The 15,823-nt window shown below is 51.1% G+C and overlaps 4 protein-coding genes across 4 annotated transcripts; all 4 read right to left on the bottom strand.

Moving 5' to 3' along the window:
- Positions 1-1,562: 1,562 nt before the first annotated feature.
- Positions 1,563-2,189, bottom strand: NCU02144 (hypothetical protein; the record flags this gene model as incomplete). The annotated part of the gene is made up of 3 exons (XM_959209.1): positions 1,563-1,602; positions 1,680-1,779; positions 1,982-2,189. 3 exons carry the CDS (start codon positions 2,187-2,189, stop codon positions 1,563-1,565), a joined length of 348 nt encoding a protein of 115 aa, XP_964302.1.
- Positions 2,190-5,151: 2,962 nt separating this feature from the next.
- On the bottom strand, positions 5,152-8,220 carry NCU10687 (hypothetical protein). The gene is made up of 2 exons (XM_001728515.2): positions 7,633-8,220; positions 5,152-7,571 (listed from the first exon to the last, which is right to left on the bottom strand). Exons 1-2 carry the CDS (start codon positions 7,681-7,683, stop codon positions 5,586-5,588), a joined length of 2,037 nt encoding a protein of 678 aa, XP_001728567.1. The 5' UTR covers positions 7,684-8,220; the 3' UTR covers positions 5,152-5,585.
- A 3,452-nt stretch (positions 8,221-11,672) lies between these two features.
- Positions 11,673-11,990, bottom strand: NCU02145 (hypothetical protein; the record flags this gene model as incomplete). Its single annotated transcript, XM_959411.1, has 1 exon — positions 11,673-11,990. The coding sequence occupies one exon, from the start codon at positions 11,988-11,990 to the stop codon at positions 11,673-11,675; it is 318 nt and encodes a 105-aa protein (XP_964504.1).
- Positions 11,991-13,466: 1,476 nt separating this feature from the next.
- On the bottom strand, positions 13,467-15,419 carry NCU02146 (hypothetical protein; the record flags this gene model as incomplete). Its single annotated transcript, XM_959412.3, has 2 exons — positions 13,467-14,934; positions 15,076-15,419. The coding sequence occupies 2 exons, from the start codon at positions 15,417-15,419 to the stop codon at positions 13,467-13,469; spliced, it is 1,812 nt and encodes a 603-aa protein (XP_964505.3).
- Positions 15,420-15,823: the final 404 nt, after the last annotated feature.

Below are 15,823 nucleotides of genomic sequence, written 5' to 3'. Positions count from 1 at the left end.
GACAGGAAACGCTCAGCGTTGAAGCAACAATCTCTGAATACTAGCACACCCGTCTGATCTGGTCAGTCTTCACCACCATGTGAGTCGCTTTAAGTGCCTGTTTTCGTGAACGAATGTCGTTGACGGCGCTTGGTTGTTGCGCCAAGCATCAACTCGTAGCGTGAAGCTGTTACTTGATGTGCTTGACGTCATCCCGTGTCCTGGTGTGTGTACTGTGTAGTGTAGGAGCTCGCGCTTTGACAACCTTCAGATCGCGAAGCCAACTTGGCGCGTTGAACATGATTGTGGATTGTTGATGGTGGTAAGCTGTGGGTGCCCTGGAAACGCTCAACCTTCTGGATGCTGCCCGATCGATTCCGACCGCCCAAAGCTGTGACTGGGCGATGCTCAGGGGACCTCAGGGGATCTCAGGGGCCTAGATGATCGATCTCAAACGGCCAGGGGGTAGTGCTGCCGAGTTGTGTTCGCGGTGGCGATGATGTGGACGGCGTTGCCAACAATAGCTCGACGATAAGGCATATGTGTGGACGATGGTGTCGTGTCATGTCGTGTCTGCCTCAAAGGAGATGTTTCGGGGAAATGGAGAGCGGGCACTAGAAGGGAGCGGAAGCCACTGCAGTGATTTGGATCACCGCCCGAGATGGATATGCGTCATGTTGGGTGAGAACGAGGTAGTGGACGCGAGACGAGGAGTGGGCGGAAAGATGAGAGTGAAGCGAGCGAGCAGTGCGGATGTGGAAAAGCGCCACAAGAAGCGACTTGTTGTTCCAACTGAACTGAAGTGATGACAGGAATGGCTGCTTGTGACTTCTTCCATCTTTTGCTATTGAATGATTCTCCTCCAGGTTCAGGTGTTTTGAGTTGTTGTGCGTTCCGATTTGGCGCGTCCTTGCCTGCCTCGGCGCCCAACTCAAGTCCTTCCATCTGCTTGTCCTGGCCCCACTCAAAAAACAGGGGGTCAATGTGGATCCCTTCCAAAAGCTTGTTTTGCAGGCACCTTTACGGCTGCAACCAGGGAAGCTGTCAAGTGCGCAGGGCTGGCACACAGTGTGCATGATCACGCCTTCCCATCTCAGCTTCAGTTCTCGCCAGACTCCAGCTCTGTCCTCATCAAACTCAACTGCCAAACTGAACTCGCGATGGGTCTCTGACCAGATTGGAGGCGGCTACCTCTGCGAGCTGTGCGGGGAGAGGAATCTAAAAAAAAAAGCAAGCCACATTCAGTTCCCCCCTTGAGTCCTCGGCTACCTCTACTATCTTCTGTTCACCGACACCGGCAACAGCTCCAATGATGTTCGCGCCTGCCTTATGGGACTCTGGCTCACCCCCCATTGGCCCAGTTCCATTGTGAATGGAGTCAGCTTATCAGTTATCCGAAGAGCGAGCTCATCTCTGAATCAGGAAATTTGAAGGTATCCTTCCCTTCTTTCTTACCGTTATCGGCCTACTCGAGTTTCACCGCTTCACATCGTAGTAGACGACGGCGACGACGTGGACCGACATCCATCTGTCATATCTCGCTGTCTCAAGCGGTCTGGAAGCCTCATCGCTTTGACATTCATCTACAAAATCTCCGCGAGCCCTACGAGGCCTTCCTTTTGACTGATACTACATTACACAGTACAGTGTCCGGAGGGGCCCCTGGTGGAAGATGATCGCCTTGATCTACATCATCTTACGTTTCGAGGTCGGTGAGGCCGGAGCCAGAGACGGGGTGCTCAACCATGAAGCCTACCTTAGTTTCAAGTGAGCCGGTGAGCAAACCAATGACATGTTTTGCTATAACCACTGTCTTTTTTAACCATTAGATTTTCCGCTAAAGCACCCGTCAAACAGTCTCGGAGAATTTCTCACATGATGCGAGCTCCAGTCATCAAGATCAAAGCTCCCATCTGCCAAGCCAAGCTTACCATATGTCTTGGTTTTTGAGTTCCTTCTTGCCTCTATTCCGTACTGTGGGGTGTCCGGTACAGTGACCTACCCCCGTCCCGTTTCCCACTTTCCCCGGCATCCCCAAATCCGGGGTGCCGGGACGGGTCTTTGCTTAGCATACGGTGAGCTACACTAGTATAGAAACATTGCAGTGACCAATCATTGACAAGGCATGCATCGACAACCTCCTGCCCGATTTCCATCTTGCCATGTTGCATCCAGCACTGGCTTGATCTTCGGATAGATCTAGTCAACATGTTGGCTTCCGATCCCCGATATCTCACACGCACACAACCACCGCATGAACCATCCCCGGAATCCGGATGACCCGGACTGTTCGGATCATCACAAGCGGCTCACCGATCATGGCGTGCGAGCTAATGTGTTCCATGTATCAGTTTCCTACTGCAAACATTCACTAACCTTCTATGTAGCAGTATAGGATGATCATTCATGCTACACGTTACTTGTTCGCCATTCTCGTACGTTGCCCATGGTTCCAGAACTTCACTTCAGACTCCAGCACTAGCAGGATCTTCCACAATGATCATTGTCAGCATGTGACCTTGTTCAAGGTATAAAGTTATCATGCTCCCTGACACAAAAGGGGGTCAACATACTTCTATACATTTGGCAGACAGTAAAGACTCATCACGATACACCTTACTCACGGCAAATTTCAATCCTGTAAGTAGAAAGTCGGTATGTAAGTATTTTGATTCTCCTACAGCTACCAGCCCACAGTTGTTACTTATACGCATTTGCACGCTTCTCGTTTTGGCATTTGGAACATAGAAGATCCCACCCCAAGTCAACTATAAATCGGACTGTTGATCTACAAGCCAACCTTGCGAAGCTGAGCAAGTTGAGAACTATCTTTCATTGCGGGTCCTCGATCAGTTATTGGCCAACTCTTTTGCAACCTCAATCAAAACCCCACGTGGTGTTGGAAAGGCCGTTGGTCATGCGAAATAAAGGTCTATGACTAGTACCGCGCACTATTTGTTTCTTGTAGGCACTCCACCGTGGCGGCATGCATCATGGAACAACACCAAGATGGTCGATCTGAGACTCCTGCAGTACGCTATTTTCACAAGATGAAGAAAATTGCTTCAAATCATTCAACGTGGCTATCATCTAACTAACAATCTGTGCCATCGGTCCTGTGAATACGCTGTGTCTTCGCAGAGGTGAAGCGACTCGAGTCACAATCAACGCCCAGGTTCACCGACTCATTCGCTCTCCACCACAAATATTATCCCCACTGTGAACTCGCAGCACGTCTTATTCCTATTGAACATTTCCACCAGTTTCAGACATTGAATACGAAGAATTAACAACCATCCTTCTTTCCGAGATTTTTCTAGTGCTCAAGAAGCACCGTCTTATAATCTTGTCCACCCAAGAGACGAAGAAAGTGCAAGAACGACTCGTACCATGACCAACCAAAGATAAAGAAGGCAGGAAACAGTGGCGTCACTGCCTCTAATTACTTCCACTGAACCTTCCTCCGGCCGCACTCAGGTTCGCCAGGGTGATGTACCTTATTGGGTTTCAAGCATCGCCACCTAAACAAACATTAAACTTCTCATCCCCGAATGCTTGAATTCAACAGTTACGACGTAGCCGAGTTGCAGCCAAGTTCAAGACGCAATGGCGGTGCTCACATGTAACTACCTCTACTTGACCCTCTCCTCGCTGTCGCGACTTCCCACTGCTACATACCGCGGATCACGGCACCGGAACCTGACTCGACCCAGCCTCCAGCGAATCGATATTGGAGACGGATATAGGTAGGTATCGGCATTGCCGAGGATGGGGTATAGAGACACTTCATCTCACCGGCAAAGCAAAGGCTAAAATCAATCCACAACACAGAAGCAGTGGTGAAGCCTACCTACCTCCCTTCCCTCGTCCAAGACAATATTAACGGATGCCGCAACCGGGCCAGATCACTGTAACCATGACATCACCGTAAACAGACACCAAGGCGGGTTTCAATTCCTCTTCTTACCTTCATATATATATGCATATCTGTTGCTTTTCTACAGGCAACACCCGGTACCCGCATCCTATTACCCTACCAACAATGAGTCCCATCTCATTACCCTCCAGTCCATCCCATGATCCAGTTCGGTCACCCAGCATAACAAACCAAATCCTACTGATTCTAAACACCGTCCCGCTTTCGCTCAGCGATGATTCTCGCGAGGCTCTCATGACTAACGAGATTACTACCGCCCACATTCACGGTTGATTCCGAAAAAAAAAAAAAAAAAACCAAGTTCCGCGTTTTTGGACACTGAACCCACCGCAGATTCCCTCCCCCCCTTTCCCCCATGTCCCCAAAAAAAGAGACTCCAATGTCGTGAGTCGTGTAAATAGGTTCCATTCCGTCCATCCGGATGTTCTTGGCGGCCGGCAGCGGTGTCCGGTTTCCCTCACCTTTTTTTCCCCGGTATTCGGTAGGTCAGTATACACCTACCTAGCTCGGTAAAAGCTCGTCCAGAACAAATAAACGTCGGTGGAATTCAGAGAGCATGATGCTAAATGCTAAATGGGCAAATTGACAAATGCATTCCAGCGAGCTTTTTTGTAGAGTTAAGAACAGCTAGCTTTATTTGGGATGATGCAATGACTATGAAATGGCCATGAGGACGAATGATAATAGAAAAAAAGAGAAAAAAAAAGAAACGTGGAAACCGAAGAAGCAGGTTTTCCGTAAAAGGCCTCGACATTACGGCCGATTGGTGCTTCTTGTTTGAGTTTGAGGGAGGCAATATCGGGGGGATTCTTCATGATACGGTGACGGCAATCGAGTCGGCCAAGTCCTGGGAGGGGTGGAGCCAAGAAGATAGGGGTGGTGGTGTTGGGAAGAAATAAAACAAAAACGCATACGATGTTATGCTGTTGTTGTAGTTGTTCATGTTTTCGTTGATCATGGCTATCATGACGACAAATGACGAAGGATCACGATGGGATGGGCGAAGGCTTGTAAGTCGAGCAGAAGAAACAGGTTCTGAAGAAGTTATGCTTTATCGAGAGGAGATTTACATGTACAAGTGTAGATCTGTAGATGCCATGGAAAAAGCGTGAACATCAGCATGGACAAGAGTATCAAGTACCTCTATGCTCTAGATTCGCGAGTGTAACCGGCAATACACATGCAAAGAAGTCAAATACCGCATCACAATTTGGATGAAGGAACCTCAAAGTAACAAATCCGAAATGGCCTAGCCATATGATTTTTATTAACTATTATTTTACAATGGGTGATGCCGGGTGGAATGACAGATTATATCCACCACGGATATGCTTATGTACGACACTTTATGTCTTCATCACCAAAATCCACCAAAATCCAAAAAAGACACAAGCCCTTTGCTCTTTCCAAACACGCGACCAAACAAATGAAATCCGGCTGATATGCCCAAGTAGAGACCAGTGGTTGTAAATCCACTCGCCCGTTCCAACACGCCCCCGATGGCAAAATGCATACATATATGTGATTAATGCTCTTCTTTTTCTTCTTCTTCTTCGTAAAGGATCGTAAGAAATGATACCTTTGTCCTGTCTTTCGTTTTTTACATTGTTCGTATCATACACGCTTTTCTTTTCATTCCAAGCCTAGGTAGACTTAAGCCTAAGAGAGCTTAGAGAGCAAGAGCGCCGAGGAAGACAGCAACGGCAAGGCCGAGACCAGCGCTGACACGGCCGCTTCCGGCAACGACAATAGGAGGGCTGATGACGCTCGAAGTGGGACGAACAAAACCGCCAGTGCCGACGGCAGTGCCGATGGGAACAGAGGGGGCGCTGGTGACGGCAGGGGCGCTGTTGACGGGAGCAGCGGCGCTGGTGCTGACGCCAACGGCACCAGTCTCAGTAGTCTCGGTGGCGGTAGCGGAAACGACAGGGACCGCCTCGGTCTCGGTGACGAGAGGGACGCCGGTAGGAGCAGGGACAATGGCAACATCATCAGTAGTGCTCGTGAAGTGAATCTGGGGCACGGTCATGGTAGTGTCGACGATGACGGTGGTGCTGGAGCTGGCAATGGTCGAGCCGGCCTCGTTGGTGCAGGGAACAACAGTGGTAAGGTTGACAGTGATGGTGGTGAGAACGGGAACAACAGAGGTAGGGGCAGCAGTAGTGGTGACATAGGTGGGAACGCCGGTAGCGATGCCAGGGTTGGTGTTGACGTAGGGAGCGCAGATACCCTGGAAGAAGGTGATGGCATCAGAGATGATGGAGTTAGACTCGCCGTGGGCGTAGATGCACTCATAGACGTTCTTGACGAAGAGGGCGTTGGGGCAGAAGCAGGCAGCGTCGGAGTTGTCAGTGCAGCCAGTCTCGAACAGGAAGGTGTTCAAGCACGAGGGGACGACACCAGGGCAAGGAAGGGGCTTGACCGGGGTGGTAGAGACAGGAGCAGCGCTGGAAGTGGTGTCGACGGCGGCAGCAGAAGAGCTAGCGACGCTACCGGCAGAGGTGGGGACAACGACACCGGTGCTGATCTCAACGGCGGAAGAGACGACAGCGGAAGAGGCGACAGCAGACGACTTAACAGCAGCGGCGGAAGAGGTGGAGCCGGCTGGAGCAGAGATGATATCACCGATGGAGGTGGAGATGACAATCTCACCGGGACCCTCAGAGCTGGCGACAGGGGCAGCAGAAGAGATGGCCGAGACCACAGTGGTGCGAGTCTCGGTGACAGCGCTGACGGTGGTGGAGGTGGCAATGGTGACCACAGTGGTGGTGAAGTGGTTGGCAGGGCAGTTGGTCACAGTAGGAGCGCAGCTGGTGATGGTCTGAATCTCAGTGATGAAGACGGTGGAGGTGCTGTCGAAGCTGGTGACGATGGTGTGGGTGACGGGAGGAGCAGACACAACCTCGCTGATGGGGGCGCTCTCACTGGGCTTGGCAGGGCTGGACTCAACAGGGACGCTAGGAGCGCCGGTGATCTCGGCGGGAGCAGTGCTTGTCTGGCTTCCAGGAACGCTCTCAGCAGGAGCGCTGGAAGAAGCGACGGGAGCAGCAGAAGTGCTGGTAATCTCGGCGGGGACGGTGGGGACGCTGACGGTGGCAGCAGCAGAGGTGGTAAAGGCGGCCTTGGTAGTCTTGGTCTTGGGAGGGACGGTGCTCTGCTTGGTGCTGCAGTCGAAAGAGATGGTGCTGACGATGACACTGCAGCTAGGCTTGGGCTTCTCGGGCTGAGGAGGGTAGACGATGGTCACGTTGGTAGCACCACCGCACTGCTTGTTCACGACGTTGGTGCCATCCTTTGAGCACCGGTTACGGTGCTTGCAAGTAGATCCATCGGGCATACCGTAGTGGAACTCCAGATCGCAGTCGAACTCGGGCGTAATGTGGATAGAGCCCAGCGAGAACTCGCCGCCCGCACTGAACGAAGGGGCCTTGCTGTGGTCAGAGCCACAGACACCGCTGATACCCCCAAAGGTACGCTTTCCAAAGCGACCACCAAAGCCAGAACCCGCGACCCAGCCGTTGAAGTTGAAGTCCATGTACTGAGAGAAGGGGCCAAGGGAGAGATCATCGAAAACAAAGCCAGTCTTTTGCTGCTCGGTACACTTGTTGTCGGTGTTCTGAGGGCAAGTGAATGGCGGGGCGTTGTGCCAGGGGAACTATGAGAAAGCACATGTTAGTTTTGGGCGGTTGAAGACATAGTTGGAGATATAGACTTACAGTGGCGGCCGCGCTGGCAGCGAAAGCCAGGAGAGAAGCAGAATACTTCATGGTGACGACTTTCTAAGTCTGAGAAAAAGAGATATGATTTCGGCAAAAGGGAAAAGTCTTCCTGAGTGTATTCGAGTCCGAGTTCTTGTTGTTAACCTGGTACAGGCAGTGTGATACGTGATTCAATCAACGAATGGTGGTGATAACCTGTCAAGGTGAACACGAATAATAAGATTAAGAGAGGGGATGGAGCAAAGAAGCGAATGGCTTTGACTCCCGAGGGACTGAGGAGTGATAACAAGAGAAGAGAGGGAAAACAACAAGATGATGGAAGAAAAGCTCTTGTGGAATACAACCAAGAGAGATGGTCTGGCAAAGAGAGGGAAGCCTCGCTCTCATATAGCAACTCGGAATACTTGGATGGATGGGTTGATGGAAGCATTGACTGGAAAGGGAGCCAGGCCCATTCAGGTCAACGGGGTGCTGAGCTTTCCCGTTACATTGGAGAATGTAACCATTCCGAGAAGTCATATTGATATTCCATGCTCATACTCTACGAGAGCCGCCAGTCATAGGTGGCTGCCAAGAGAAAAGATCAAACTGACCACAGGGGTAAGGATTGTAGGACTGAAGACCAGACAAAGAGGGCAACATTTTGCCTGCGGACGATACGACTTGCGGTGCCATGGCGGACGTCGGCAGTCGAGTGGCTCAGTGTTGAGCGGTTGTGAGGTCAGTTGCAAGATGAGAAGAGGAGTCGACGAGTGGTTCGGAGGTCGTGAGGGTTAGACGTGTGTGCCAGGGTTCGCATGGGGCTCGCAAGGGTGTGCATGCTGTCGCGCGGCTCCGTCGTCCATTGTCGAAACATTGACCAACAGGGGTTCTCCAACAGTCTGACCACCCCTGGTTAGTCCTCTTTTGGCTAGGCTAGGGGTTTGCATCGGTTGCAATTACCCCCCTCCGTCCACATGTCCAATCGCTTGTTAGCGCGCTGCTCTTTCCATGTCTGTTTTTGTTGTTTGGTTATCGGCACGAAAGAATTATCTTGCAAACTCCGAAAACAGGAAGGAAGAGATAACTTCAAGATGGCTACCTCAACCAGCGAGAACAATAATGGCACTTGACAGTGACTTTGACAGATTTTTTCTACAGTGTCTCGCCTCAGCTGTCAATTGTCAGACCGTCCTGCTGTGGTGAACTTTTTGATATTGTTCTCATTTCAGGCGATTCTTAGCTTGCTACTCCTCTGTGCCAGAGACCAGCATGGCCCAATCTCACCTCTGGCCATTATTGACATCTTGGTCAGATTTGAGATTAACATCTGTGTCCCAGCGTCCAGTATGTACGTCATCACCACGAGCTCTACACCATCACAACAGCCAACTGCTTGAGCCATCTCCAAGATGGTACATCTGAAGCGACGAAGCATTGGATCTTGAAACAAAAACACCTGCTCAGCCACGCCGCAAACGCTACTGCAGGTACTAGCAGAATGAAGGATGGAGGGGCAGTAATGCCCCCACACCCAATCGTTGATGTTCTCGCCGATTGCCTTCACGGACTTCTTTCGGCCCAGAAGAAGAGCAAAAGTGGAGGGAGCCCTATGCCTGTCTCCCCAGGATTCGGATGTTCTAAGCGAAGAGCAAGAGACTAGGTAGTATAGACAGCGATGCATCTGACCACTATCCCGATCTCGGCAGCACTGTTCACCCCCGGCTGATGTCGCTTCCTCGCAGCGACAGAAACCCCGCCTTGGACCCAAGCTCTTTTGCCGAACTAATCACCGGCATCGGTTGATGTTCCTTGATCCAGCATCCGAACCTGCCCACGTTTTCTCTAGTGGCCGCTTTGAACTTCTTGGGATCTGATAGTCTTGTCACTATCAATGGACTCTACCATGCCGAAGGCAACCTCGTCATTTCACATGGTCCGAGTTACCAGCCAACAATCTCCTCCCTAGTCCAGCTTTGGCCAAATTTTTATCCTGTTCGGAAAAGACATCGCTGAGGGGGCGAGATGTCAGAATACCACCGACCCAATGGAACCCGAATGTGGCTTGGTGATGCTGAAACATGAAACTAACCTTCACCAAGAGTTTCCCATCGGGCCCCTTGACTGGCAGCAAAGATGCCAAGGAGAAGTGTTGCTCTGTAGCCAATGGTCAAGCACCAAGGTCAAGCGCCCACGTTATTCGGCGGCTTCAAACAGCGTCATCTCGGGCGCTTCGATTCTAGATTTCGACAGCCATTTTCTTTCGTTGATGAGATCATATTTTACGTCGGCCTTTTTGAAGAGAAGTGGAAATGAAGACGAGCTGCCCTGAGCAAGAAGTTGGAAGTCTTTTTCTTTGATGATTGTTGTTCAACAAAAGAACTTGGCTTGAACCCACCGCCAAATAGTGGAGCGTAATATTGCACCGCGCACGGATGACGTCCGAGCGAACAATCATTCCTCGGGCCAGCTCCGATAAGACATCAACAACAAGCAGCCTAGACTCCAGTCACCCTGGGCTTGCACTCTGTAAGCTGCTGAGCTGCCGATGATGTGTGCTTCCGGATCGCGGGCGACCGTCTCTTTGGCCCCGTATGCTGTGTGATCACGACGGGAGGATGCAATTTCCCGAAACATGTGTCTTGACGGCGAGTCGCCCGCTTTCCACCGTTCTTGTCTGTCTCACTCGGATAATGTTCTTCTGTCAACGCCTCGTTGTCTCACCTGGAACGCCAAAGTGATGCCGGTGACAGTGGCTCGGCGGCTGTTGTTGAGCCTGCTCCACGCTTCAGCAGCTGTCGTTAATCAAATGTCATCAACTGTAAAGTTCACGCGGTGCGACCTATCGACACTTTTTGCCATTTTTAGCATGCAGCTAAAGACAAAGACATCAACTGCTTCTAGACCTCAGCACGGGATTGACTAACGTGGACATCTGCCTCTCGGTCATGCCAAGGTGTCGAGATTTGATGTTATTCACAGTTTAAAACCTGCGATGAGGTTGACATATCAAAGCTACCTACCTACACCGCACTAACACTAACAGCCACGCGATGGCATGTGGGCAACTTGCTGATCGCTCCAGCTTTAGGGCCCAGAATCCGTAATCAGCAAGCCTTCAGCGGGTCTCAAGCACTGATCGACAGGTACGATTGCCTCTTGCATGATGCCCTGAGCTTCACTCCACTCGTTGATTTACAGATCTGACGCTCCCCACACTCGTCGGCATCCTGTTCATCCTTTTGAGCCTCAATCCAGAAAACTTGCCGGGACTTTACCTAGGTTATTACTTTATGCAAACACAGCTCCCGGCACTCTGGGCGTTCTTTAGTTTCTTTGGATACGAGAAAAAGGCTTGTTGACGGCGACACTCAATGTAACTCATCACCCCTCCATTTTCATTTCGGGCCCAGTCGGCAATGGTCGCTTCTCCTGAGCTACGCATCTTCACAAAGCAACCCAAGCCGGACGACCCCCCTGGCCCATGGAACCCTGGTACACCCCATGTTCATCCATTCTGCACGTTTCCCGAGAGGGACTAGAAAATCAACACCATCCTCAAAATGGTCGACTCTCAGACCTCCAAACTCAACCTTCTCTTCGGCAGACGGTGGCTGAGCTTTTGGGCGGTTTCAGAACTGTCTATGGCTTCGCTCATCACATCCGCACATGTTTTGCCAAGATAAATTTTTGGACTACTGGGACTCTCGTGGCATTCAGCTTTCTGCGCATTGATTTTCCGGTCTGTCGGTAACCATCAAGTCCTTGCTTCCCTGCTCTCCCTCGGACGATATTCGATTTGGAACCTCATCAGTCTACACTCACTCAGAACCACACAATTCTCGGCTTCACGAGTGTTCAGTCATTTTGGACCCTTGGTGCAAATTTTGCATTCATTACACTTCACAACTTTCACGCTCATCTCATATTTTTCACTGAATCGAATTTTGCCCAGCCATTCGTTCCAACTCCTCTGAAGTCGCGATCCTGGAAGCCCTTCCTCCCCGCCATAAGTCTCGAGAGGGCTTACAAGAACTAACCGACTTCTTTTAAACCGGCTAGACTCTCATGTCAAATGCGCACATGATGGTCAGGCATGAACGGCAGATCTCCAAAGGAGTCGTTTCAAAGGCCCCTTGTTTCAGATGTGCTCCACTTTCAAACCAGCGTTTTTCTATGTTTATAACTTCCAGCCCGCTTTCCGGAATCGAGCCCCTCATCGGAATTTGGGCCGTCGCCTCTTCGCGGGGCCGGGCAAATTCCCGTGTGCTAGCTGTGATAACGACCGGAGAATTTGACACCGAATTCGGGCTCGGACATTGACGGAGCCGAGGGTAGTCTCCTCTGGATCCACACTCACGATATCTACCCAACATTTTCGCAAGACTGACCGTTTTTGGAGCAACAGCGACCATACATCCTCTCCTGTCAGCTCCAAAATTTTGGACGAGAAATCGCGGCGCTGAGATGTTCCAGTTTTGCGGCCCACGTCACATTGTCTTTCTGGCAGTGCACTACTGATTACAGACTGGTTCTAGTTTACATTGAATGGCAGTTGGCACAATCCATTCGACCTTGCGTCGGTTCTATATATTTGCATGCGCCGCACAGTACTACGTATACCGGTCTCAACATTGCCCTTTTCTCTATTATCTCATCTCATAAGGGGCATCGTTAAATGCAACCCCCTTCCCCATCTATGTACGCAGTATAAATTCTTCGGACCCCATCACTTCGTTTAGTTTGAACCAGGCTCGAGAAGGATGCTGGTGTCGGCTATCAGATGTGCGGCGGCGGCGGCGGCCAAGTGAAGGCGGCGAAGTGACAGCGGTAGAGTGACGGCGAATAGCCGCGGGGCAACATTCAATAGCAGAGTGACAGGGTCAACTCTTCCGTTGCTCCGAGGGGCCGAGCAAGAAGCCCATATAGAGTGGGAAGTAATACAAAACCGAAGATGCTTTCTAAAGCTACTGGAGGTACTGAATACCAAGATTGGTTAGTAATCACATCGTCATTCGTGCAGGTCTCCTCAAGCACTTGGATGGTGGTTTTGAGTCGTGGAGTATACACATTTCAATAACGATGACCAAGTTTGCAATGGAAAATGGAGTTAGGGCAGATGAAACGAAGGATATGCACAGCATGAACTCCAATCACTCGAGTCCAGATCATCAAAGCTGCATGGTCACGAAAAGCTCGTTGAAATTCCTCGTTCTAACAGATTTTCAGAATAGTCTGGCCAGCAGCATTACTTCCATGTTTCCCTCACCAAATGTTCCAGCCCAGTCAGAATGCCAGTCCAGGACATTTTGTCAACCTGAATCGAGAGCCAGGAGTCACCAAGCCACAACGAAAGGAGTGCATATCCGGTGACCCAATCGGATCCTCATGTTGGCTGTGATGTTTCTTGTTGGTTGGGTAAGAAATCTCCTCAATTTCCATCTTATGCTGGCAAGGCGAACCAACAATAATCACCGTTATTGTCGGTCCGCTCTATCTTGTTTTGTCTTGGCTCTGACTTCAAACTTCTAGAACTCTCATCACGACGCCTCATGGTTTCGCACATGCAACTTGAACTATGCTAAGGTCTAGACGGAAAAGAGTTGTTTGTACCCCGGCCTCTGAGGGATGCATCGATGTATTCTTTCAAATTCAAGGACTAGACGGTTACATGACTGTTTCTACACTCGAAAAGATCGCTTCTTTTTTGCCCCTCACCCACTTGCTCCTTCCTTCCTCTTTCGTTTCCTTTTCCTTCCAGGGTGTTGTCCCTTCCCTTTTTCACTTCCACTCCCCTAGGTATCAGTGACGCCTTCCCTACCTACCTACCCTTTCACCACCCCTCCCCCGACTCATCCCTTTCGTTCCCCTTTCCCTTCCTCACTTTCCCGCTCCTTCCCGACAATCCCCGCAGACAATTCCGCGAAAACCGACGCTCCGAGTCCAGACCCACTATCACCCTCATCATCATCATCAGATTGCTCCGGTCCAGGTCTGAGATAAATGTCCTCATTCAAAGCTTGAAGACGGGGCGTGCGTCTCAAGCGGGGCGTGTTTCTACCAGCGTGGTTTGGGGTTGGGCTCGGGCTAGTAGTGGTGAGCACGAGCTGGTTGAGGCCGAGCTGTGTGATGCGGTTGCTAGTTGTACCTCTTCTTTTACCACTACCACCTGTCTCGCCTGCCTCTGGTGCTCGTGATGATGATGAAGATGATTTTCTCCATGATGGTTGAATGGACTGGGAGGGAGTGGAGATGGTGAAGTTTTCCCATGATTGGATTGAGTGTGTCGTGGCGGGGTTTGCTGCGGGAGTGATGCTGGGAGAAGATTGGACTGGGGCAACACTAGGGGTAACTTGTGAGGTGGTAGAAGTTTGTTCTTGCCCGTCCCCGTCCCGAGAGGGGGTGCGAAGGGCTTGTGATGGATTTGAGGTCGTAAGCTTTCCCAAGCTGTCTTTGGGGTTGACAGCACCGGCCAGACAGAAGGGCGTGGTGGTCTCCAGTGGCTGAACCGTTGCTTGAATGGTTGACGGACTCACCTTTTTGTCTTCATCTTCTGTTCCCTGTTCTTTGTGGAGACGAGCTAAGTTGCTCTTTGTCAGGCGTACGGACTCCGTCAACGGCAAGCTGAAATTAATGATTGCTTGTCCCCCCGGGGAAAGATCCGTCTTCTTCTTAGCGATTGGAGACTGGCCAGCGGCAGTGAGCCCGGAAGTTGAGCCAGAAGATGGCTTGGAAGATAGCTCTTTGGACGGTTTGGACTTGGTGAATTGCGAGGAGCGCTCCTCGAGGATTTCTGAAAGTTGGTGGTAGTCGTAGCTATATAGGTCCTCAACGGAAGTCTCGGGCTGAATGTCGTTGGTTATGTTGGTGGTGTCATTCCGTTCGGCAACGATGTTTCCGTTGACATGAAACCTTTCATGTTCGTTTTTGTCGTGTTCTCCTTCAACCACACGGGCGAGATCGGTCTCCTCACTGTGGCTACGGGAAAGGCGGGATTGGTGCTCGGAAGTAGAGGCAGCGAGTCTTGTCAGGACGTTATGATATGACGAGACCAGCGCCCTGTTGGTGATTTGGTTGGCTTCGTCTGCCTCTGTAGTGGCATCATGCTGAGAACCAGTCCTAGACTGCACATCTCTTCGCTCCTCATCTTCCTCTTCCTCTCCCCGCTCCTCCTTCTCCCACTCCTTCTCCCTCTCCTCAAGCTCCCCTCGCCACTCCCTCTTCTTCCTTCCCTCCTCAGCCCACATGATCGTCTTCCACCTGATATCCTCCAACTTCTGAATCCCCTCTCCCACATCCTCCCCCGCAAACGGCACGAGTCTCCCCAACATGATAATCTCCCCTCTTCCCACCCTCGGATCCTCCACGTACTCCGTCCCCCCGTCAAAGATGATTTTCCCAGGCACGCACTCCGCATCTACCGGCTCGCTCCAACCACGGACGTTCTTGTACTTCTAATACTTGAGAACGACCTGGTCGTTGCGAGTGTCGTCGGACTCGGAGGGCGCAAACCCGGCGCTGCGGTAGTAAGCCTGGCAGCGACAACAAAAGCCGAAGCGGATTTCAGTAAAGTAGGGATGTGGTGGTCGGCAGGGGACCGGTTGGGTTGCAGGGAAAATAAAGCGAGTGAGGTGTGAGCAGATATAGATTTTGGAGGTAAGGGCGGCGCCGGTGTCGCTGCCGCTTGGGATTGAAGGTCCTGAGGCCTCGAGATCATTGGGGATCTCGCGCTGTCGATGGCAGAGACGAATGCCGGAGGATTGGTGGCCGCACACGGTGTAGAGCTTGCGCTTTTCGAGACACATTGTGATGTGGGTGAAAGGATGACTGGTTATTGTTGGTTGAAGGTGTGTAATGGAGGAGTCGATGGACTAGGCGAGTGTCAAAAGCGTGTAGATCTAGAGATTAGTGAAGGAGGAAACGAATTGAGACAACTGGAAATCTCGAGGAGTCGACTTTATACAGTCGTTCGAGCGAGAGTGTAACCGGTGAGCCATCTCCAGCCGTTTGTTATTGCGTGATGAAAGGCACGGGGTTCAGTGAATGGGACGATACGAAGACAACCTGAAGTCTTCAATCGTACATCCGACCGAGATTTAATCCCCGGCTCCTGATCCTTCATCAGTTGCATCCTTGAGAATTGGGTATCCCAGTGATTTTGGATCAGTCAGGTCAGGAAACGTGCTTTTAGCCATCGTGATGCATCAGA

The sequence above is a fragment of the Neurospora crassa genome, linkage group I (assembly GCF_000182925.2).
Source record: "Neurospora crassa OR74A linkage group I, whole genome shotgun sequence".
NCBI lineage: Eukaryota > Fungi > Ascomycota > Sordariomycetes > Sordariales > Sordariaceae > Neurospora > Neurospora crassa.
This window is presented reverse-complemented; position numbering and strand designations above follow the sequence as displayed.

Excerpts from the sequence above, each read along its gene's own strand:
- NCU10687 (XM_001728515.2), bottom strand. The coding sequence starts at position 7,683 with ATGAAGTATTCTGCTTCTCTCCTGGCTTTCGCTGCCAGCGCGGCCGCC. Across the intron at positions 7,572-7,632 it reads CTGCCAGCGCGGCCGCCACT|TTCCCCTGGCACAACGCCCC; the intron begins GTAAGTCTATAT and ends GCTTTCTCATAG.